Consider the following 25,041-nt stretch of genomic DNA (forward strand, 5'->3'; position numbering starts at 1 on the left):
GCCTTTTCTATTTTTTGTGCCTCAGCACCGTATCCGGTTGCAATGCTTTGTTTTCTATGTTCAAACTCCATGGGATCAGTGTGTGTGTGTGTGTGTGTGAGTGTGTCTCCATAATTCAGGTTTCAGAAGGTGGAACAGAGTCCTCCCAGCACTCGAAGTAGCCGTGCTCCGCGGACTCTTTTCAGGATCGTCACCGAGCCCCGGACAGCCTCCAACTGTGGTTTGTTTATGGTAATGTTCCCAGGGGTGGTTTGTAGGATATTTTTTAAGGTTATTCTTTATCATTCTGTTGCTTCAATTATCACTGGTGTGTGTGTGTGTGTGTGTGTGTGTGTGTGTGTGTGTGTGTGTGTGTGTGTGTGTGTGTGTGTGTGTGTGTGTGTGTGTGTGTGTGTGTGTGTGTGTGTGTGTACATATGCGTGTAAAAAAAATATGCGTGCGTGCGTGCGTGCGTGCGTGCATACACAATGAAAATTTACATTCTTATTCCACTTCAGAGCTGGGCACAAATTTAAGAAAGTTATCCCCTGGTATTTTTGACTGTAAACACAATGAAGATCATTCTGGTGAAGTTAAACAAGCTTTTGGAAGAACACTACGACTTGTACAATCTATGGACAGAAAATATTTAAGGATACATGTCAATATGAGCAACACATATTTAATGAAGCACATTTTGGATGATCGAACAAAATATATCCAGTTCCAAAAACGACAAGCGGGTACAATCCATGAGCATAAGTTTACAGACTCGTCGTTTATCACTGACGTGCTGACCCTACCCAGAAAGGCACTTCATAATGACAAGGCCTTACAAATGGAAAAGGACTCCTCTGAAATGATCTTCATGTGCGCAACAACAAACTCTCTTGGACAAGGCAATCCACTAAATAATGCGATCTAGTAGCTTCCTTCTGGGAAATGTTTGAAAATGTAGTTAAATAATGGATGCAAAAGACTAATCATGAGTCACGTCCTGTTGAGATTAAAAAAAAAAAAAAACGACTTGCTGAGATAGCCAAGATGTACTAAACCTGTTGAGATATAGCCTGTATTAAAAGATGTACAAAACCTGTTGTTGAGAAAAAAAAAACCTGTTGAGATAGCCAAGATGTAATAAAACCGAAATCATATTTGCTGCAACTACAGTTGCAACGCTTCTCAACTTCTAACGAACACGTGAGCTGGAAGTTCACTTCAATTGGACTTCAGAATGCAGAGGTATGACATACCTCTGGCAGCTTGGACCAGTTAAAAGATTTCAGTGGGTTTGACGGCTGAGGGATGTTCTTCTTCTTTGGCACAGAGATCGAGTTGCTGAGCGGTGGGGCACCAGGAGGTAGAGGTGGCGCACCAGGTGGTGGAGGAGGTGGCGGGATGTTAGCCCCCATGGGTAAGGGTGGAGGAGGTGGGGGCGATGGAGTGATGCCTAGAGGAAGGGCTAAGGAAGAGAATTCACCAAGGCCTCCTTTACCCCCGGTGTGCAGGCCCATGATATTTCCTGGAACCACACCCTGCATGTACCGACAGCCAACATCAGCATTTACGGCAGCAACTGAATCTTGCCAAGATAAGGTCTATCAGCTCAGCCGGTGAAAAATGTTCCACAAACTTAGAAGGGGGAATGCACTTTACCCCATGAATAATTTAAAGTATCAACACAAAAAGTCTGAAGCCATTTGCACTTTGTTTCATGAAAGAAAATGCATTTCATACCAGTTCGCCGAGCTTAGCCCCCAGAGCAGCAGCTTGATCTCGAGCCTGTCGCAGGTCCATCGATTCCTTCTGTAGTTTTTCCTTCATTTTGTTTAGCGTCTTCATCATGTCGTCTTTTTCTTGCGTCTTTGCTTCACACTCACGCTCCTTCTTCTCAAGCCGTGCCGTTAACTCACTGTGCTCTAGACGCAAACACGTACACTTGCATACATGCATACACATGCATCTACAGGTATACATGCAAAGCTAAATTCACACACAACAAAGGAAAAAGGAGGGGAAAAAATGCTAATTTTGGGGATACAAAAATAGAGGTTTGTGGACCAGTGAGAGAAGGGAAACAAACTGACAGTGGAGTGGTAGGACAACTGGATACAAGTATGGAGTGACAAAGAGAAAGAGAAAGAGAAAGAGAGAAACGAGAGACCTGAACTGCAAAAAAAAAAAAAAATCAATAATATGTATGTCTCAACGGTTAAGGTTGCTGGCTTAAGATCTTAGGGTCTTGAGCTTGAGCCCCTGCCATTCTGTTTGAAATAACACCAGCTTGGTTGACTCAGCCTGTCATCCTTCCGAGGTCGACAAAATGAGCAGCAGTGTACTGGTAATAGGGGCACACTGCATCAGCGGCATAGCCGTGGCTCCAACCAATGATGCAACCAGCAGCCAAAAAGGCTGTACATGATCGGCATCTAATCAATTACCCCAGGTGGCTAGGATTTCAATAAATTAACTCCCATGCTCTTCCAGCCAAAGAAAGCTGCATAAAGCAACCAAGAATAGCTACACAAGGTAAGCCCTTTGCTGTTTCAAACCTGGGCTCCTCTACAGCTGCAAAACATTCACAAGTAGTACATATACGAGAATACCAATGTTACATGCCTGCCTCAGCTGCCAGACAGGTTTCATTACTTGTTGGTGAGTAATTAGCATCAGCATAGAGCAGGGGTTCTGAAACCAAAGGTCACAACCCAAACTTGGAACCGATGCTCCAAGCATGCACCACGTGCAACGTCAATCACAGTGAACATAAATAACAAGACCCAATCACATCTCTCACGCATAATTGGAGGGAATAACCAATCAGCTCTCACCTAATCAATCACCTCAGGTGGCTAGGATTTAAATAAATTAACCTCCTTGCTCTTCCAGCAAAAAAAAAAAAGAAGCTGCATAAAGCAACCACGAAAAGCTACGCAAGGTAAGCCCTTGGATATTTCAAATGGGAATCTCATCTCGGACTTATTTGAATAATCACTCCTTTCGCTGCTGTGGTGACACCAACTTGTGTCCCATAATGGCGATTGTCACGCAATGCCCTCAACTGCATTTACATGTGTACTATTCACTGAAACTCATCCACAGTATTACATTTTGAAGGGATTCCTGGAGAATGGCATGGATCTATGGCATCTATGATCACCTGTTGAAGCTCACTGAAGCTGGGAGGCTTTTCATGGTACAACACTGTTCTATTAATCACACAAATAAAAATCAAGTGGTGTATGGAACAAGTCAGATTATGCCATGCACGTTGTGTGTTGTGGTACCTTCCTTAGAAAGATCAAACAAAATGGAAGGTTTCTTCATAACCGATTTTCTCCCCGAGAGTCAAGGTTTGGTGTGCTCTGTCATAGAGCCACATCATCGAGCCATTCTTCGACATCAAATCCACAGTGACAAGAGAAAAACACCTAAAAATGTGACACATTCTGACTTCCACAGCCTCGAGTTGGCAGAGGCTTGCAAAAGAGGGTAACCTTTCAGGATGATGGGTCTCTCAGTAGCAATCTAACCTTCACCCATAATTTTTCTGTGGGGTCATCATGAAACATCGGTGAACCGCAAAAGCTACCATCAGCAAACTTCAACAAGGGATAACAGATGCTGTCCAGGCCATTTAACAGGAGCACCTCTAAAACATGATGGATGAATTCAAGGGAGGAGTACATCATGTGATCGCAATCGAGGGTGCTCGTGTGGCGATGTATTAAATGCGACCAAATTGATATCTCCATTGCATTAAAGTTTTTCTCTCCAAGTAAAACCAAATAAATTACACACGATCCTTTTTGCACCAACAATAATCGGACAACTTGAACAAGCTACGTACCAAACCCACGGACTTTCTCATACACAAGTCTGGATCCCCTCTGCCATCCCTCCTCCGCCTGCACATATGTAATACCGTACATAGATCTGAACACAAATTCCGAGTGAAGCTGTACATCACTATGCACTTGAGCACAATGAAAGGAGTAGCACATCCCCATGAATTGGGTACTTACAAATACGACAATTAAATATACATGCAAGTTTACTTTCACAAGACACGTCTGATCCAAGTCATTCTTTTTCCAAATCAGATTCGAAACAAGTAGAGGGACATTCAAAGCACACCATCCCCATGCCAAATAAATAAATAACACATCCCCCAGCGCCCGACATTGCCGGGGCGCCGAATGCACCCCGTATTGCCGCCGTGCAGTGCATGGAGACGGAATTGGGAGGGAGTGGTGTACAATAATTGATTAACTGATTAATTGCGTAATTAAAATAAATAGATAATAATGGTAAAATAATTAATTTATTAATCAATTGGCGAATAGCATCCGTAAACCACCGCCGTTTCATCCCAATCTGTAACTTTTTGAAAATGAATCGAACAATTAAATTATTAATTAATAAATCAAAAATACCCTTGATAGCCAAATCGCTTGTTCACCGTCATGTCCAAATAGCAGCTTCGTGGCTCAAATGGTGCCTGAGATAGTGCCCAGATGAGAATTATTATCAATTTATTAAAATTTATTTATTTTCTTCAAGTAATTATCTATTTTATAAAAGGCGCCGTGTCCGTCTGTCTGTCTGTTTGTTTGTCGTGTTATAACTTGAGAACGGATTCACATATTTGAATAAATCGAACCACGGTGGATTCAGGCAACTCCCGGGAAGGTTTGTGATGAATTTTTTTTTGTTATTTGTATTTATTAATTTTTTTATGGGTACATGGCCACACGTGGTGAACCTGCAAACGCCAACTTGCGACGCTGGTTATCCCCACACTCCCAGGAATCCCTTTTCTTCTTGCCCTATTGATTAGCCATCGTAGCAAAGATTGGTATTTCCGTCAGCAAAGCGATGGGTCTTATATTCGAGTAATAAATTAATTGATTCATCAAAAAATAAAAATAAAACGTTTTTTCCAAAGCACATCTTCACTTTTGTCCCAAAATTTCAGCGTCCTCGCTCAAAGGATGGCTGAGATATCGCCCAGACAAACAAGAAAACAAGCAGTCATAGACTGGTACTTACGAAATCGTCAACTTGACCTCTGACCTTGTCTAATAAAAGCTGTCTCAAGAGAAGGTAGCGACACAAACCAGAAGTTTCTACGATGATTCTGTACAAAACCATCAAAAATCGAATGTTTGACCTCACTGTGACCTTGACCTTTGACCGATTTTGACCAAAATCTAATCAGCACTAGCCATCACCCTCCTGAATCACGTGGTGTAATTTGACATTGGTAGCTTCTTCCGTTCTCGAGTTATTGTGCCTACAAACAAACACACACAAACAAACAAACAGATGACAGAAGTCATCAATATACTTACGAAATCTTAAGATTTCGTAAGTAACAAACAAAGAGAGTAAAAACTGGGTACTCCCTTCCTTTAGCACCCGGCGATGATGTCATACATTGCCTGGATATGGAATTGGGAAGGAGCGGCGTACATCACTTGAATGCGTTTCAGAAGTCAATACGGTGGTACGGCCATACTTGGTGCATAATTATGCACCAAGTATGGCCGTATGATTATAATCATCCAGTTCAAAGAGGATACAGAAGATATCAATTAGGTAATGAAAAATGATGACATCACAGCAAAACATTTACCTTTCCTCATTTTCTCTGCTTGTTCTTTCCACTGCTTCACCTCATTCTCATTCACCAACCTATGTAGGAGTTCACAAGAGCTGGCTTTACATTTTACAATACCGAGTGTAGATTCCACACGAAGCATCTAAGCGTGCAGTAAAAGTGAAACAAACTGCCGGCAGTACAAAAAGTGAAAGCACAAAGCCTCTTACATTCGGACAATATTCTTGACATTGAAATTCTCCAGAGGGGCCACATCCAAGTCATCTCCCTTGTCACTCTGGAGCACGATTTGCTGAAGAATGCGGTCGAGAAGTTGCCATTGGTAGACGGTTGTGGCACCCTTTTTGTCTGTAGCAAAGAAAAAGCACGGTTTACCTTAGCATTCACCCATGGACGATCACGAAGGGTCAACACACCTCAGTACACATACACTCTTGTGACAGGTCCCACAGAACTCCCACCGCCTCGGCCCTCATTAACAATCATGAATTTGAAAACGCATGCAAACTGCTGACACGAATGTCCGTGTTAATGGAGAAATGTTGTTTGTTTTTTAACCCTGGTGGCCGCGTGACTCGTCACACACTGTCGTCATTACATCTCATCTCAAGAACAATTCTCCTTACAAGGCATGTGAAGGCAGTGTTGGAGGATGGACATTAGGTGAGGGTACGCCTCAGTGTAGTTCAACTTGCGCTTGATGACGTCGAACATCTGCGTTGCACTCTTGGTGTCTACATGAGTCTGCAGGAGCGGTATCGTCAGGAAATGGCAAATAAAGTGAAGTGCATTTTGAAGATGTGTGCCTCAACGAGTGAAGGATGATGCAGGAAAAGACATTATAAGCAATTGGTATTTAAAAAACACAAGACTTACCACATCAAATCTTTTTGCCATTTCCACTTCGTCATCGTTCCTGATGGTTTCAAAGAAATCCAAGTGTCTGCAGGCAGCAAGCATTCTCTATGAGCACAATGGGGAACACCTGCACAGCAAAATGGAACCGCTTCCACGTGTTGGACACTGTGAGACTTCAAAGACGCCGACCTGTCAAGAATGGAATTCTCATGGGTGCGAAGCTTGTCGATCACGGGCTGAATTCCCAGCATCAGCAGCTCGTACCGTAGGTGAATGCGGAACTCCAGATGCTCCTGGTGTGGAAAAATCGAAGGTATGTTCGGCCGTCCTGAAAACCCGTTAGGTGTGACTGGGTAATTCTTCATCGCGAGACCTCACCTGGCCTGCACCGGCTTTGAGCATCGCATTGATGAATGACATGATGGCCGTCTTCAAATTCACCTCTTCACGGTATTTCCCCGTGCTTCGATCCAGATCGGTGATGAGGGTCTGTGGGAGAATGCCAACATGTCACCGAAGTGAGAGCTTTCAGTTTCCGTAATAAGAGAAGCGAGCACCCTCCGTGCAAATAATCCTTCTTGAGCAGTTAAGAATGGAGCAGCTCGACCTCGGTGAGCATTCCGCAAGAGCAAAACTCCTGCATGCTTCATGCAGTCAGTGCAAGAACAATATTGACTTCATAAAAGCTCCGCAGGGAGCGATTGATCAAAAAGGATTTTCCAACTCTCCAAACTGTAATGTCACATAGATTTCAAATGAAGAAATCATACTATTGTGCTTGCATTGACGTTGCAAAATTTAGTTCCACTCAGTGCAGCAACTCGGTTCATAAGGTACCGTAGCTCAAGCACGGTAATACAGTGACGAAGCCAGTTGAACCATATATGGTAAGGCATTTGGTAAGAATTTGTACAAACGACAAGACAAAGAAGCTAAAATTATGTCACCGAGGGAGAATGAGGAAAGATGAAGACAATTTGATTGAAAAAAAAGAAATGCTCTGGACAGCAAGGTCAGGGAAAAGAAAGAGAGGAAGACCAAGAGCAAATTTAAGGACTGTCCAAGCAGAACTGAAAGCACCCAAAGAGATGGAAGTGAAACAAATGGAAGAGTTGGCAATGGATAGGAAGAAATGGCGAGATTTTGTTGTGACCACATGTGTCGAAAGACACGATGAGGATAAATATAAATATGCAAGGCAGATTATATTTGCCTCCAATCAAGGAGTCAACCTGCTCGGACAACCCAATCGAACGCTTGAGTTATATCCATCAGATAATCTTGCGTGAATCTTTGTTGAGAGTGAAGAGCGTACCTGGAACCGCGTGCGCTCGGCAGCATACTCCTGGTAGTGAGCCATTGCCTGCAGGACCCTGCGGTGACCCCCGGGGACTAAGCACACGGCACCCAATATTTCCAGCACAGCCGTCTTGGTGCGCACGTTCTCGCAGCTCAAGCTCTGTGAAATCACTTGAATGCTCTCGTGATGTGCAAGAACGTGAGCTCGCCCCTGTAAAGTACAATGGACAAGCCACATAAATCAAGCCTCAACCTTTATTCACATGATATAAAAACCTTTGATGGTATTTTCTTTCGTTCCAACGTTTGTGAAAAACTTCCATACTTCTTCAAGATGACAACACACCGACGTTCTCATGAAGGAATCATGAAAGGAAGGGAAACAGCCATCTCTCCAAAATTAATGCAACAATAACGAGAAAGCATCTGAAAATACAATGCCTGTCCACTTTGGATTCGGACTTCTTCTTCTTCCGTATGCTAAATTTTTGAAAAAAAAATCTTAATTTCTCTTCTCTATATTCTCATAATAAAGATTTGTTGAAAATTTGATCACAAAAGTTCAACTGGTAATTAAATAAAATTTCAGGTCAATTGGATTTCACACACAGAAGTGATTGTAAAACCCAGTCTCCCGCTGGGTGGAGGACGGGCGAATAATAAATTTGCTGGAAGCATCTCGATGAAACATCTATGCTGAGTGCTGTCGGGAGGCTCATGTCAAAGCTGTCAAAAGCCCATGAGCCTGCACACTGCTCAACAGTCAAAATACAACATAATTGCTGCAGCTTTTGGGTGACAGAGACAACTCAAGAGTTGCTAATCCTACTCTTGTATTGAGTCTGAACAAGTCACAGCACCAAGACCTATTAAATTAGACATCTTACATGTTAGTGAGAATGGCAACTTACCCGATTCCAAGTGTGCACAATCCAAGAATACACGTGTGTCGACAGCACTGCCCTTGCCAACAGCTATCGGTATGGACTACACGTGTTTGAAACGTCATTTTATGCAAAAACCGTGTTGCAATTTTGACACCTTTGCCAAAAGATGGTTATTATTTCTAAAATATGAGTGCTGTGTAAATGCACAGGTAATGAAGCTGCACTTAATTAGAAACTGATCTGAGATGGGCCTAGTCACCAAAACCTAATGCACGAAAGGTAAAAACAAGATCAAATGAGCTAAGATCCTCGTCCTCTTAATGATGACATCATAGAAACGAATATGACGTCATTGTGGTGCATCAGGTTTGCGATAAATTATCTGTGCTAATGTCCGGCTTGGTTCCGGCAAACAAAATTCAAACAGCTTGCCGAGTTTCAGAGATCATGGTATAGGCGATTTCCATTAGCGGCGATATTATGACGTCAACTTTTTTTTTCTCGGAAGAATTTCCAAAATCGGGGATGGTTACTGCCTGCGTGTGGGCTTTCTGCACATACATGGCAAGTTTCACGAAGATCCGATGAAAACTCTGGGTTGTGAAACAAAAAATGTCAAAAAATAGGAATGACGTCATAAAAATTGATATGACGTCATTGTGATTTATCATATGTGTGGTAATTCATCTCTGCTAATGCCCTGTTCGATTTCCGCAAACAGAATTCAAAAAGCTTGCCTAGTTTCGGAGATAATTTTTTAGGCGATTTCCATTAGCGGACATATTTTGACGTCATAACTTTTTTTCTCGGAGGAATTTTCAAAATCGGAGATGGTCACTGTCTGCGCAGGGTTTTTTTTACATATATATGCCAAGTTTCAGGAAGTTTCGATGAAAACTGTAGGCTGTGAAACAAAAAAATCCACAAGAACAACAACGTGAGTCAGACTTAGAGATCCTCCACGAGGATCTAAAAATACACACAACAATGCAATTGGTCCAATAGTATAAGTAATTAATTAATAGTTTTGGGCAATTTGAATGGTGCTTCTCAGGGCTTTGATTCACACCATGAATGGTACAAGATTGCAAACACCACACCCTATTTTTATCTGCATATTGAATCCAAATGCCATTGACTTTTTATGGAATAATAGACGACCCGTGAACCCGTTGGGTTCCCCTTGTGACAGCGGTTGATGAAAAAAAATCATTTCAAGAAAAAAAAAAAGATAGCTCCAGCGAACTATACCGCTGAAGTTTGCATTGATCAAATTCTCCTGAAGAGTACTTGACTGAATCGGGAATTGATTTTTTAATAATATTTTTCGTTGCCAGATTTAAACGAAACTTGATACTGCACACCGCAGGAGAATGGTGAGTAAGGTGGCCCTAAAATTTTTGCACTATCGTGTACCGTTTTGGCTGTGTTTCGGGAACATACATACATACATACATACATACATACATATACATACATACAAGATGAGAGTTTTCGTAATATATGTATAGATGTGGCATGAAAAAGTACTCCATCAAATGTGATAAATGCTGGAGAAGATGAATTTTATGTTCTCTATTCTACCGACAATCCACCTTTTGCAGATCCTCAGATTATGCCATCGTGGAAATGTCCAAATGTTTTTATTTCACACTACTTTGATAATTACAGTGCATCATGATTCATCATTATCAATCACTCTTTGAAATTCCACCTGCAGACGATGATGTCTCGTTTTCAGCCTTTGTTTTCATACAGGAGCACATGACCAGCCACGTGACACTCGATGACGTGACAATGATCTCAGGCAGGTTATTGATATAATTTTACAACAGCAATTGAGATATCATTTTATAACAGCAAATTGTTCCTTTGGACTGCAGTACAAAACAAAAGTCCATAATGCAACATTATTTTGAAGATTCGAGTTATGGAGATCAATAATATTGAGCCTAACTACATCTCTTAAGTTGGTTTCGGATGTTTCATCTAAGTTTGCCATTAAATAACTATTCACTGCCGACAATACTTTTGTCCATACCTCCAGTGTCTCCAGAAAGTATTCACACCCCTTGACGTTTGTCACATTTTGTTGTGTTACGGGCTGAATTTAAAATTGATTTAAAAAAATTGTTTTGTCACCGATCCAAACAAAATACCCCATAATGACAAAGTGAAAACATGTTTTTAGAAATTTTTACACATTAATGAGAAATGAAAAGCTGAAATGTCTTGTATCAATAAGTATTCTACCCCTTGAATCAATACTTTGGAGAAGCGCCTTTGGCAGCAATTGCAGCTTCGAGTCTTCTTGGGTACGTCTGTGTCAGCTTTGCACATCTGGATTTGTGAGTTTTCTCCCGTTCTTCCTTGCAGGTTTGCTCAATCTCTGTCAAGTTGGATGGGGACCATCGGTGAACAGCAATCTTTAAGTCTTTCCACAGATTCTCAATGGGAATCAAGTCTGGGCTTGGGCTGGGCCACTCAAGGACCTTCATGTTCATGTTGTTCTGAAGCCATTCCAGTGTTGCTTTGGCTGTATGCTTGGGGTCATTGCCCTGATGGGAACAAAAATCTTCACTGGAATCTCAGGTCTTTTGCACTCTGAAGCAGGTTCTCCTCAAGGATTTGCCTGTATTTGGCTCCATTCATAACTCCCTCTATAATTACAAGTCTCACAGTCCCTGCTGCTGAAAAGCATACCCATACCATGATGCTGCCACCACCATGCTTTACAGTAGGGATGGTGTTAGATGGGTGATGAACTGTGCTCAGTTTCCACCAGACGTAGCTCTTTCCCTTCAGGCTAAAGAGTTCAATTTTTGTCTCATCAGACCACAGAATCTTTTGCGCCATGCTCTCAGAGTCTATCACGTGCCTTTTTGCAAACTCCAGGTGTGCTGTCATGTGTGTGTTTTTTTTTTCTCAAGAATGACATCCATCTGGCCACTCTCCCATAACGCTTAGATTTGTAAAGTGCTGCAGAGATGATTGTCCTTCCGGCAGGCTGTCCCATCTCAGCCAATGAACTCTGTAGTTCTGTCAGAGTGGATATTGAGTTCTTGGGCATCTCCATGACCAAGGTCTTTCTTGCTCAGTTGCTCAGTTTGGTCAGACGGCTAGCTCTCTGAAGAGTCTGGATAATTCCATATTCTTTCCATTCCCTCATGATGGAGCTCACTGTGCTCTTGGGAACTTTCAACGCTCCAGAAATTGTTTTATACCCTTCCCCAGATCTATTATATGCCTCCTCACAATTCTATCTCAGAGTTCTACGGACAGTTCCTTGAACTTCATGGTAGAGTTTCTGTTCTGACGTGCACTGTCAACTGTGGGACCTTGTATAGAAAGGTGTGTTTCTTTCTAAATCATGTCCAATCAATTGAATTAGCCACAGGTAGACTCCAATGATGTTGCAGAGACATCTCATGGATGATCAAAGGAAAATACATGCACCTGAGCTCAATTTGGAGTATCGTAGCAAAGGGGTTGAATACTTATTGATGCAAGACAGTGAAGCTTTTCATTTTTAATTAATGCATAAAAATTTCTATTAAAAAAAAATCCACTTTGTCATTATGGGGTATTTTGTGTAGATTGGTGACAAAAAACAACAAATCAATTTCATCCATTTTAAATTCTAGTTATAACAACCATTGTGGCTCTAAATGTGAAAAATTCAAGGGGTGTGAATACTTTCTGAATGCAATATAAATAAGAAATTGCCCTCCCCTCTGAGCTTGCACCTCAACATCTCATCCATCTCTCCTGGATTCTGATGAATCTAAAACTCTCAATATAACTGGCATCTCCCACTATGAGGGCGAAGCACAAAGCCTGCTGCTCTCACATCGCAGACAGATTGGTTGACCTCTGTGTTATTTACTGGCTCGCCTCCAGTCTCGCTTTCTCTGCTCTCTCTCAAACCTCTGACCTTCCACAGTTCCTCCAAGATGAAAATGTTCTTCCAGAAACCCCATCCTGCTTAAACTCCCAAAATCCAGGCTTTCTGCACACCAACTTTTTTTTCTCTCTTTCCTCCTGTTTATAGAACTACTGTCTACAGAGAGATTAATCCCACTCTTCCCACTAAGGCTTCAAGTAAGCGGTGCACCACTCCTTCATGTCATCACCCATCTCTACTCATAATGTTTTCTACCCCCATTAGCCTTACCTAACACAACCCCCTTACTTGTGGTTTCAACCCTTACCTCTTATATCCTTGCTTTTTGTGTACACCTGCTTCCCTACCGTCAGCATTTTGCCTTTTTTGCCCTCTGTGTCCTTGCTCATTGATGAGCCAAGTTTTTTGTGTATGAAAAAAAATTAATAAAAGAACGATTCATGGAAACACGGCTAAAAAATAAATAAATAAATAAAAAATGCAGTAATTACATAGGAATGCCAAGTTATCGGAATTTCTCAACTGGACTTGCATGTTTCACATAGCAAAGCAATGGATCATAAAAATAGCATCACTGCTCAAAGCTTACAGCAGTTGTGGTCATACAAGGATGTCAGGAAAGTTATTGAAGTTACCAGTCAACTGGCAAAAACGTTTTTTTTTCTTTCCTTAATTCTTTTAAATCAAGACACGTCTTACTGAGTTAACAACTACAACAAACTAGGAAGTGCACCTGCGAGTTGTTCATGAGGGCTTTGATGCAGCCAATGACTGATGTATGTATGGGACTCTCGCTCATCTCGTAGTCCATGTTTTTGAGAAAGTTGAGCAAGCAAGAGAGTCCGTCGAGTTCGATAAAGCGTGTGACAAACCTGCAAAATGATGAAGGTGTTTATTATCATTATCATACTGTGATTTCATACTCAAACTCGACCACGCCATCTTCCAACAGCACCTCCTCAATGGTGCTTTGGGAAATAGGACTGCACGGTCATATCCGTTTACTCCAAAAGGTTTCTTATTGAACATTATGTACCATTCTGATCACAATCTCAGTAAGTAATGCAGAGATGTATTTCAACATACTGATACAAAAGAACATCATCGATACGTTTTGACAAGACCAACATTCAACGATGTCACGTGGGAGAAAAAGAAAAGAGAGAAACAGCAATGAGAAGATAAAAGCGGTTATTACCTCCGCCACCGAAGGTGGAAACGAAGGTTATGTTTACACCCTCGTCTGTCTGTGAGCAGGACATCTCAAAAAGTTGTGGACAGATTTGGACGAAACTTGGTGGATGAGTTAGGTAAGTGACAAGACCCAGTGGGTTAGATTTTAATCAGTGGAATACAAAATGTAAACTGTTCAGCCTGGCGTTCTCGTCCCAGATGCGAGTATCGCACTTTAGCAAGGCATGTGTAAAAGGCTCTTTCACCTTGCATGATGTTCCGTCAGATTATTCCTTGTGGAAGCCTGTTCAAATGATATCATGAATGCATGCACGGTATTACTGGTGCAGCATTGGTTATGCACATATCGTCATCAGAATTACCCTAATGACCGGTCAAATACATATTTAGTGAAATCTAATTTTACATTCGAACAGCAAAAACTCTCCCAAAAGGATGTTTGTCCAGGATTTAATTATGCCTCGATTCTGCCGGTTGCATCACCGCTTCTTCTCCCGTACGGCTCACCAAGTAGCAACTCATCAATCTAAGTCCATGTTCAACAGCTAAATAAATCATTTCAGTTGTGCCTACAGGGATTAATTGCTCTAACGACCCTGCTGAATGTTCGCAATTCTCAGGGATTATAACGGCAGTGTGGTCCACAGTTTGGCGAGTCAGGGAACTCGCACTCGCATGCTGCACTTTCCTCAATTTTCAACTTGTCCAGGTGGTGACGCGTACCGAACAGGTGGTGGTGTGAAATCACTATAAATGTGGACCATCATTTCTTGGGTAGATCTAATCCAGTAGGTTCTTCTGTTGGGTCAGGAATCCAGTATTTGGAAGGGACGATCGTATTTTCCTCGCGTTCCTTTGTCATTGCTCTTGGAGATCAAATCTCAAGTCAATGAGGGCTCCGGCTGTGTCCCAGAAGGGCTTCGTAATTTTACTGAATCGTGTTTGGGCCACTAATATGAGATCCCATCGATGAATTTGACGTCCCTCCCACTAGTACTCCATGATTTAACACCATGGCTACGAAGCACCGCGTGACAGTCTGTCGTCTTCTCATAAACTACATATTAGCAATCGGATCTCGGTTGTGCAATAAAACAGGTCGTCGTCGTTTGGTGTGCAGCACGTGACTGCTAGTTTCAAATATTTCTGGGAGCGCAGCTGTGCCGCAGATGCAGTACCACCTGTGTGTTCGTGCAGGAATCTGGAAAACGCTCAGGGTGTCAGCGATAACTCGCCGACTCTTCCCGAAGGACACCGTGGAATATTTCACGTCCACCGACTGATGCCAGCAGGCGAGACGATCGTTCAACATCCAACCGAAGGACGGCACACACGTTGATGAAACACCCTGCCTGCGAAACACCAAGATGACAGTTTATAGCTGGACCAAGATTCGAACCCAGGCTAGACAGCTCAGACGTGACTGTGCATACCTCTAGGAGTCTCGGGGCCTCGTCTGTACTGGCAGCCCAGATACAGAGGTGTTCACAAATCATTGAGCACCATGGATGGGCTCGAATTCTTGAGATAATACTGTATACCCGAATAACCTGCAAATGGCAAATGAGGTTTCTTGTTTTTTTTCTTCTTCTTTTTTTTACTTGCTACAATTAACTATTCTACAGAATAGTGAGGCTTACAAAAAGGAAACCCATACAAACAGCACCCGCTTGTCTTTTTGAATAAAAGCTTCGAAAAGGCACACGTGCAAGCATTTTCCATCAAATAATTTGGCTGCCCTTGGTTGACTGCATTACAGCGGTAGCCTGGGAAAAGGAGATTTCTCTTTGCATCTCACAGGCCACAGTGAAACGCTTAAAGGTTAAGATGTATTACCGAATCCCAAACATACTTATCATCGACAACTGCCGTTAGCTAAACTGTTAAGTACATCCAAAGTACTGGACGCGATTTCAATGCATCGCGAATGTCTGCAAAGAAACTGCTTCTGGTGCGTTTCAGTTTGTCTGCAAAGAAACCGTTTGATGGACATGAGAACTCCAAAGCACTTCAAAAAACGATTCATAAAAATACTTTGTCTCTCCAATCAATCCAGACACCGCCCCCCCCCCCCACCCCGCCTCTCCTTCCCCTCGACCCTCTTCCAAACCCAACCAACCCTATTTTTTTCTTTCTTTTTTTGAAAAAGATACATAAATCGAGTCAGCAGCAGAAAAATGTGTTTAAATGCCATGGTTTCAAAACTCTGCCATCTCTAACTCGAGGTTCCCATGACTGAGAGAAGTATACGGTGCAGCCGCTTCACTATCACAGCAGGCAACTAACCTGAGCCAAATTTCTTCCACCTTACCTATGTACACCAATTTGATTCCAAAGCTCACACTGAGATCACCAGCACTTGACCCTGATGGAATAACTGATGGACCAAGAACCCGATCTTGTCTTGAATAAAAACAAACATCGATCTGTACTTGTTATGAGATCATGTGTATCGGTTTCCATCGTCTTACTGTTGGCAGAACATGGAGGAACAGGCCCGAATGTCATTTATTAGGCTGTATATGCTGGCCGTACCAAGACAAGCTCTTCAGCATTGCCATCGATGATGAGGTTGAAAAAAAAGAAACCCCGACATGTAAAATACTCGCAGTGAGCTGTTTCCGGCAAGTCATAGGTTTTAAACTTTTGTGGAGGCATTATATTGTGAAATATATTGGAAGATGTATTATTCATATCATCGTCGATATTATCCATCAGCCATACTCTTTGACAGAGCGTATGTGCCGTCGAAGCGGTTTCTTAAGGCCCTGTCACACCTTGACGATTTAGCCAATGTATGCCTGAAGTATGCAAAATTGGGCTAAAACGCCGGCACACGTCGAATACGTTATGGGTAAGTTTTGTATACGTTAAGAGCACGCTGAAAAACACTGCCATACGTCGCAGTACGCTGGCTTTCATCGTTGTACTTTGCGGTTGCACTCAAATTTTCCATGCTTGAAATTTTACGACGTATGCCAGCATATGACTCACACGTTCCACTACGCTGGACATAAGTTGTAGGCACGTTATGCGATCGTAGACACACGTCAACACACGTTACTTGTAAGTTACTCATAAGTCGAAACACGTCGAGGTAATGATTAGCGTACCGGAAACTTATTTATAACCTATGAGTAATGTGTTGAAGGCACGTTACGCGATCGTTGACACACGTCGAGGCACGTCGAGGTAATGCTTAGCGTACCCAAAACTTATTTCTAACCTATGAGTAACGCGCTTTGAACCTATGTGTAACGTACCTCCAACGCATATCTACGTATGTAGACGTATTTGATTGACGTCTTCCGGACGACCACAGAACTTACTGAACGTGTTTCTAATTTACAGCTACCGTATAATGGCGTATTGGCAGCGTTTAAAAAAAAACAAAAACAACAATAACTTCCGATATTTCGTCACGTGCCGTTACGTCACGTCTGATTGCCTCTTCAGTTTGCTCATGTCTTATTCTTAGTTCCTCCTCTGTGAATATTTTCTGTTTGAGGATATTGTCACGTCGACGTCGAAACTTAAAAGCAAATGTCCGAATATATTTTAAAATTCGTGATAGACTATAAAAAAAATAATAAAAAAACAACAACAACCAGACATTTCGTCACGTGCCTTCATGGAGCCAAGGAGAAAGAAAGAAAATGTGCCTTGACGGAGAAAATAAGTTTCGGGTATGCTAAACATTACCTCGACGTGTTTCGACTTATGAGTAACTTACAAGTAACTTGTGTCCACGTGTGTCAACGATCGCATATCGTGCCTACAACTTATGGCCAGCATAGCGGAACTTGTGAGTCATACGGCGAGTACGTCGTAAAATTTTCAGCATGCTTGAAATTTCATGACGTACAAAACATACCACGATATATGACAGCGTACTTCATCGTTTTTCAGCGTGCTCTTAACGTATACACAACTTACCCATAACGTATTCGACGTGTCCCAGCGTTTTAGACACATTTTTCATAGGTCGGAATACGCTGGCTAAATCGTCAAGGTGTGACTGCGTGGTTGACACTTCCAATCCTCAGGCGGTTATGATTTAAATCGGAGAGCGGCAGGTTTTTAACAGGCTACGCCACGAGTTCGTCGGCGATACGTGCAGCGCGCTATGCCCAAGTTAAACTATCATTGGGCATAGGTTGTGAACGCTGACAACAGGCGAAGCATTCGTTGGTATAAGTTATCTATAAGACAACGAAGCGTTCTGTGCCCATTACTAATACGTTATGAATACGACCAAAACTTAAAAGAAAAAAAAACATCAATTTCAGCGTACGCCAACGTTTTACATACATTTTTATACGTTGCCATTGCTGGCTAAATCGTCAAGGTGTAACAGCACATTTAGCAATGCTCATGTTGGGTGGTTTCTCGTTGTCTTCACAGCAGTCAGTCGGCGAATTTTCAATTTGTTCAGTGTGCCGGCGATAACTCGCTTACTCTTCGTGAAAGACACACCATTGGATCTTTAGCCTCCACCTACGAGCACGACTCGCAAACAGGTCCCCCAGTTTTACGTCCATTGGATGGACAGCACACACATCGACGCCTCGCCCTGCGTGTAAAACACCAGGGTGAGTTTAGAGTTGTGTCGGGATTCAAACCCAGGCTAAGCAGCTCAAAGGCGAGTGTGCATACCTCTCAGCTACGAGGAACCGACCAACCCAATATTCGTATAATATTTCTTCAAACAGTTAAAATAATTATTACACATGTAAAAATGGATTTGCCTTATAATAATAGCATTCTCACATTTTGGTCAATTCCTCATGGGGAAAAAAAAACACATGATTCCATTTTTCAAAAGATTGAAGCCTCATAAATAAGAAGACAACTGATCAAGCTGGAACAGGTGTACTGGAGTAAAAGGTAAATTGCCAAGAAAACTGAAATGACATGTTGAAAAATGGGTTCAAAAGCTGCAAATGTTTCTTTGCTCCAACGACTTAGAGTGGTCCGGTGGTGTCAGCGTATCAACGTAGCTCTTAGCTTGAACATCCCCCGACTTCCCACACACCTCTCCAATTTGCTGCCTGTCAGAAAGCCCCGCTGTGCCTGGAAACCATCCGGCACTTGACAGGGGTCAGGTCTTCATAGGTCTCAACAAGTCCCCAAGGCCTCACCACATTCAGGTGGCATCGGAGACTGAGCTCAGAGAGGCTGGTCAGGCTCTGACAGACAGCTAACTCCCCAGGCCCCCTAACCCTAACCCTAATCATATCTACGGTTTTTCAGGCAAACTCACTGCTGTTAAGTTGGATTAGCTTGTGCTCTGCCATGTTTGTCGAGGTCAACTGCACTCTAATTTTGCCTGGTGTTCCCAAAGGAATGGTTCAGAGGCAAAAGGCAAAGTGTGCGGTAAGGAACAGCTGCTCTCAGTAATCAGACAACACCCAGCCAAACCTCGGGACTCTCCAACAAGAAACTTTTGCTACCAGACAAGCACGCATGTAAGTGAACAAGGTAAAGGGAGGATGAACAGGAGAACAAAGTAAATGGAACAAAAGACAACATAAGTGGAAGTGAAAAAGCAAGGAGAGACAGATATGATGCTGTGGAGAACAAGCACAGGAAGACAAACAAGAAGACAGAGCAAAATAACTGTTGCCTTTCTCATTTATTGGCTCGACTTTTTAATTTGAAAGACTATGTCTTACGACGTACTCGTACAAACCTCGTTGTTGCTGTCAAAAAGCAGAGATGCATGGATTATTGTGGACAGCTCCACATTCTTCTTCATCCATCATTGTTATCATTATAACTACAACAGACCTTTGCAATGCAGATATCACAATGGGCTACAGTTAATAACTGATGACATCACAAGAAGCACAGAAAATGGAGTTCAATTAGACAATGACAAAAGACATACGTGGAGAAAAATTAAACGTGAAAAATTCCAAACACAACACAACAACAAAATACTGGAACGGCACTCGGTAGAGCGCATACCTCGCCAGGCTGAACAGTTTATGTTTTGTATGCCACTGATAGGCCGGATCCGGATCCAGATCTGAACCAAAATCTCATCAGTTTATCCGAGTCACAGACCCAACCTGTCCACCAAGTTTCGTCCAAATCCGTCAATAACTTTTTGAGATGATGTGCTCATGGAGAAGCAAGAAGACAAACAGACAGACAGACAGACAGACAGGGGTGAAAACATAACCGCCGTCCACCTTCGGTGGCGGAATTGCAATCAAATGAAGATGGAGAAGAACAATTTAAAGTTGGGAGAGTGACAAAAACCTGTGTGTGACAAGTGCAGATGCACAAACAACTCAAAGATTTATCTGAAAGAAATCGAGCATTTTATTTTTGGAGAAAAACCTCTCATCACATATCATCATGTTCTCTCTTGAGAAAGACTGCTGGGATTTTTTTTTCCATAACTAACCCGTCACCGAAGTTTGTTCCTTAGCGTTCTTTCATGTCACTATCAGCCAAGACCAATGTCTTGCACAAACCACATGTCAAACTGATGCCAAAATCAGACCTTGTCTGAACGATACATTGGTGGCACTCAAGTCTTCATCATGAACAACACATTCATTGACGTTGTGCCATAGAATGTTGCTCTTCTCTCTGGGCAAGGGCAAGAGAACCACATTAAAGACTCATTGATGAAATGAAAATCATCACTGAGCCCTGGACAGATTCCAACTGTACTTTGTTTGAAGTAATATTCCCAGGGATGGTTTCTAAGATCTCCTCCATATCATTCTTTTTTATCATTCCCGTAGCTCCAACTATCACTGGTACAACTTTGGCAATCTTCAACTTCCAGGATCTTTTCATTTCATTCTTCAGGTCTTGGTATTTGGTCATTTTCTTGATTTCCACGTTGTTTCAGCTAAAAATCGCTGGGTACTGAAACCTCAATGAGCAATGCTTTCTTTTCTTTTTTGGACCGAAGTACGATATCCGGTCTCGATGCTTTGTTTTCTTGATGTTCGCGCTTGATGGGATTATCGAGTCGCAAGTGATCGTCACTTCCTTGTTTTCAATGATTGCTTTTGATTCATGTTTCCTTCCATGAGTTTTCTGAAACTGGGATATTGAAGATTTCTCAGATGTGCCGGTGAATTACTCCAATTACCTTGTTTCGCCTTTGGGTGTACAGCTGTTATGACATGAGCGTTTTACATCCCGATAGGAGGTAGCTCGGGCTTTCTGTTTCTACCTTGCAGAACCTACTGCACACCTATCCGATTGACTCAGTCCAGCAATTTTCTTAAAGCCATTCGTATAGTGTACTTGGTCTTTGTCATTTATAATGATTCACTTTCCATCCCAGTTGAGCTGACCTCTCCTTAACCATTCCAATGAGCCTTCTTTGTCTAAGCCCAATCAGTCAAACTCTTTATGTATGTATGTATATATATACATATCTGCTCTTTTATCGTTCTCCCAGTTATCGGTGTATATCTGTTGATATTTCGCTCTATGTTTTTATTTTATCTTTTTTGCAATCATTGGGACTGTATTCGTTGTGGTTTAGGTTTAATGGTTTTTGCTCGTGGGTTCGGAATACCTTTTCTGGCTTGCTGTCTTTGTGTTTGCATATAAATTGGATTTGGTAGTCTGTCAAACCTTTCACGTACTCAGCCAATCCGACAGTTGTCATTCTGTGCACCTGGTTGAGTTCCATCAGGCTGCTACCTCCTTCTCGTCTCGGCAGGTAAATTCTCGGGATGCAATGATTTTTGTAAAACATTTTGTGGATAGTGAGGAGTTTCCTTGTTTTTAAATCCAGTTTATTGATTTCCCATTGTCACCAGTTTATTATTCAGCAACTGCACTGGAACACTGCTACAGTGAGCTGGTTTATGGCTTCAATTTTGTTCTTTGGGGAGAGGTATGTTTTCAGGATCAGTGTCGTTCTATGCAGATATTCTTTAATAATTATTTAGCGCATTTGTTTGTGACATCATGAAATTGGTGGCCCTCTTCTACTTCGACGTATTTGTATGATGCTCCGTGGTGTTGCTCCTGTATTGTTGCACTTCACTCGATTTTTATGTTATCCATTTTTGTTGGTCGACCTTGCACGGATGTGCACTTGGCACACTTATCTGGGCCAAATTACATTTGAATGTCATCACAGTACCGTTTTACTAATTCCAGTTGTTCTGCCTATTTTTCATCGTTCGGTGTGAATAGTTTTAAATAGTCCATGTATAGTAGGTGTCACCTTTCCTGTTTATTCGAGCGGTCTCCTATTGGATGATCAGCTGTATCCATGTCCTTGCTCATTAATAAGGTTGCTCAGTAGGTCCAGAGCCAGGCAAAACAGGAGCAGGGAAAGTCTGCCACCCTGGAAGATCCCGTGACGTGTCTTCAGCCTTGATATTTCGATTTCTCTCCTTCCGAGTACTGCAATATCAATGTGGCATGGCAGTGCTTCATTGCTTTCTCAGTCAGTTTCATTCATTGGGCATTGATCTTACATACCTGCATGCATTTTATCATCAATGAATGATGTGGGACACGTGTGTGTGTGTGTGTGTGTGTGTGTGTGTGTGTGTGTGTGTGTGTGTGTGTGTGTGTGTGTGTGTGTGTGTGTGTGTGTGTGTGTGTGTGTAACCTCCTCTGCCTCACTGCGCTACATAATCATCAACAACACACTCTTTGTCCACCTCAATACATCCACCTGGTGGTTTGAACGTCATTTTACCCCCTCCCGAGTCAAGCATTCGTTCTTAAACTCTTAATATACAGCTTGCATTGTGCAGTATTTCAAATAATCAATCATTGTGCCTGTAAAGGGACCTTCAGGCCACCCTGTAGATTATTCACAGACTTAAAATCCATCCGTTTTTTTCACTCATCTATGGAACGGGCTTCTGAGAAATGTCCTACTCTCTCGAGCTCATTGACACCGACCTTGTAACTTTGATATTTCCCATCTAATCTACCCATACATTTGTTTCTCAGAGATTCGGATTGGTTCCAATCTCTCCATCGATTGCTGGCTCATCCAATATTCCAAGCCTACATTGGGTTTAACACAAAGTACTTGATGAAAGCTAGGTCTGATGAGAGTTTGCAACGATGAATCACACAAGGCATTTTCAAGAGCAACTCCATCCAAAAAGAGCAGCCAGCATGCATTAACTTTAAGGTATAATGGGGGCAATGTGGACCTCTTACCAACTCTACAAATTGGAACTTTTGCTGGGTTAAAAAGGCTCGGTCTTTCAATGCCTTATTGTAAATCGGTAATGTTGTCCCCACGATGTAATAGATGAACGGTATATTTGAGCAAGCTCTTTTGTAATATTTAACAATTTCAAATCAAAAAACAATCATGGAATGCACTTTTTTGCACTTTTCACATTGAATAATTAGTTTATTTCTGACATTGAATTTGAAAACGGGAAGAATTAAATTTGGCGAAATGTCTCACGGAAGGACCACCACACGAATAAGCATGCAGCAGTGACGAAGAAAGTTTCTGTCATTTCTATGCACTAAAGACAACAGCTCCTCACCTCATCGGTTGTGTTCTCAAAGCGGTTTTGAGTCCCTCCACGGTCTTATTCCTGGATTCCATCTCCTCTTGGTTGTATGCAAACATGGACTGCATCTGCGGCAGGGGTCCAAGAAGCAGAAGACAAATGATACCCTATTCAAGCTCTGAAAAGGCCCTTATTTTAAGTTCCAGAGCTGAAAGCCGTTCACTTACAGTGGCCATCTGGTTGACATGATCGATGTAATAGTCGGGCCAGCTCGTGGCCAACTTGTTCGGGTCATCCTGCTCCTGCAAATAAAATAAAAACAAAAAGGTACAACTTATATTGCCTATCAACACAAGGCAAACATTACTTGAATAATGGCACGCTGTCTTGTGATGACGTAAAGGGTGGCCCATGAAAAATATGACTTCCCTAACAAGGAACTTAAATGCAGGAGGCCATTGGGCTAATCGAGCCTGTGCAATGGATGCCAACCTACGGCTGTTTGTCCGTGCCCTGTCCTTTTTCAAATGATGAGCGTCAAACAAGGAAGCAGCACATACTATTTTTGGAGTCCTTGGTACGACTCAGCCGGGGTCAGGTTCGAACTGCTGAACTCAGACTCGAGCGAACACTTTAACCACTAAACCACACAGTCTGTCAAAATGACAATGGTTTTCTTTTGTTTGCCATTTTTTTTTCTTTTAGAAGCAATTGTCATCAACAACCATCGCCTCACGTATCAAGAGAGTGTCTTGTGGAAAGACCATTAAGTGCAGTAAAGGATTGGGTGACTCAGGGCTGGGCCATGAGCTCATTGGTCCCACAGTCATGGGAATCAAAGCCACACCGGTCAATGGAGAAGAAAAATCTTTAACCAGCTCACAGCCAGCTCGAAATACGTTTCTTATGACTAATAAATCTCCAAAGAATATGGTTCGGATTTTATGAATATATTGCGGCTTTTGTTGCCGTATGCACAATAAAGCTATTTGTAAGTGTGTCATCATTTTGCGTGCCACGCTGTACTTTGTCAGTGAGGTTAACTGGCTGTAAACTCCTCTCCCTGGACCTTCATGATACCCTGCCAAGGTAAATAAAAAGAGAAGCCTTTCTCGGCTCCGAGCGGCTGACAAGAACACCTTTGGTGTTTTGTTTCCGTCTCGTGGCATAGGCACACCATTCACTGAAAATGCCTTTCCACAACTTCATCAACGGCCCACAGAGTTGCATTCCAGGACGGGTCCCAAAACCAAAAACAAAGCATTTCAATGATAACCCACACCTGTGCTCCTTCAAGACCTTTACACAGCCATTTCTTTGATTAATTCATCTTTGCCCTGTTAAAAATAAATAAATAAATAAATAAAATTGGAAAGAGCCAAAATTAAAAAAAAAAAATGGAACCTTTTATAAGGAAACTTCTGAGATGCTTTCAGAATTGTATTATTTTGTGCTTTTTAATCGTCGGTGTTAATTTGTTGATGAAGTGCATTTGCATGTCACGTGGAGTGCCTTCGTGTGTGTTCTTGTCCTTCGCACGCGTGTCCTTGACTGGACCATGTGCTCTTGTACACCTCGTTCAGATCTGTTGTTGTTTCCTCTGTTTCTTCGGTGCCATGCCAACCCCCCACCCTTCCATGGCCTTGCCCAGCCATGAACCTCAATATCATTGACAAAAATAAAGAAAGAAGGAATTATCTGTCTACATATTTTCATGTATTTGTGTGTTTGTGGATTTGTGAGTTATTTTCACAGCCAAACTGTAGCACCGAGACACCCCAAATTTTGGATGTAGATATTTCAGAATCTGGGCAAGGT

At 42.2% G+C, this 25,041-nt stretch overlaps 1 protein-coding gene across 6 annotated transcripts in view; it reads right to left on the reverse strand.

The window, feature by feature from the left end:
* LOC147023669 (disheveled-associated activator of morphogenesis 2-like) overlaps window positions 1-25,041 on the reverse strand; it is a 232,218-nt gene that overhangs the window by 81,888 nt on the left and 125,289 nt on the right. For all 6 annotated transcript variants that reach the window (XM_085889357.1, XM_085889361.1, XM_085889360.1 and 3 more), the window contains exons 4-15: window positions 23,451-23,525; window positions 23,257-23,351; window positions 13,284-13,422; window positions 7,776-7,970; window positions 6,839-6,949; window positions 6,650-6,753; window positions 6,479-6,545; window positions 6,229-6,346; window positions 5,812-5,950; window positions 5,618-5,676; window positions 1,717-1,898; window positions 1,233-1,514 (exon numbers count right to left, since the gene is read on the reverse strand). In XM_085889357.1, coding sequence (XP_085745483.1) covers window positions 1,233-1,514; window positions 1,717-1,898; window positions 5,618-5,676; window positions 5,812-5,950; window positions 6,229-6,346; window positions 6,479-6,545; window positions 6,650-6,753; window positions 6,839-6,949; window positions 7,776-7,970; window positions 13,284-13,422; window positions 23,257-23,351; window positions 23,451-23,525 — 1,566 coding nt within the window. The remainder of the gene's footprint in view (window positions 1-1,232; window positions 1,515-1,716; window positions 1,899-5,617; window positions 5,677-5,811; window positions 5,951-6,228; window positions 6,347-6,478; window positions 6,546-6,649; window positions 6,754-6,838; window positions 6,950-7,775; window positions 7,971-13,283; window positions 13,423-23,256; window positions 23,352-23,450; window positions 23,526-25,041) is intronic.

This window comes from Eptatretus burgeri, chromosome 7 (genome assembly GCF_056783735.1).
Source record: "Eptatretus burgeri isolate ZD-2024b chromosome 7, Ebu_testis_v1, whole genome shotgun sequence".
Lineage (NCBI taxonomy): Eukaryota > Metazoa > Chordata > Myxini > Myxiniformes > Myxinidae > Eptatretus > Eptatretus burgeri.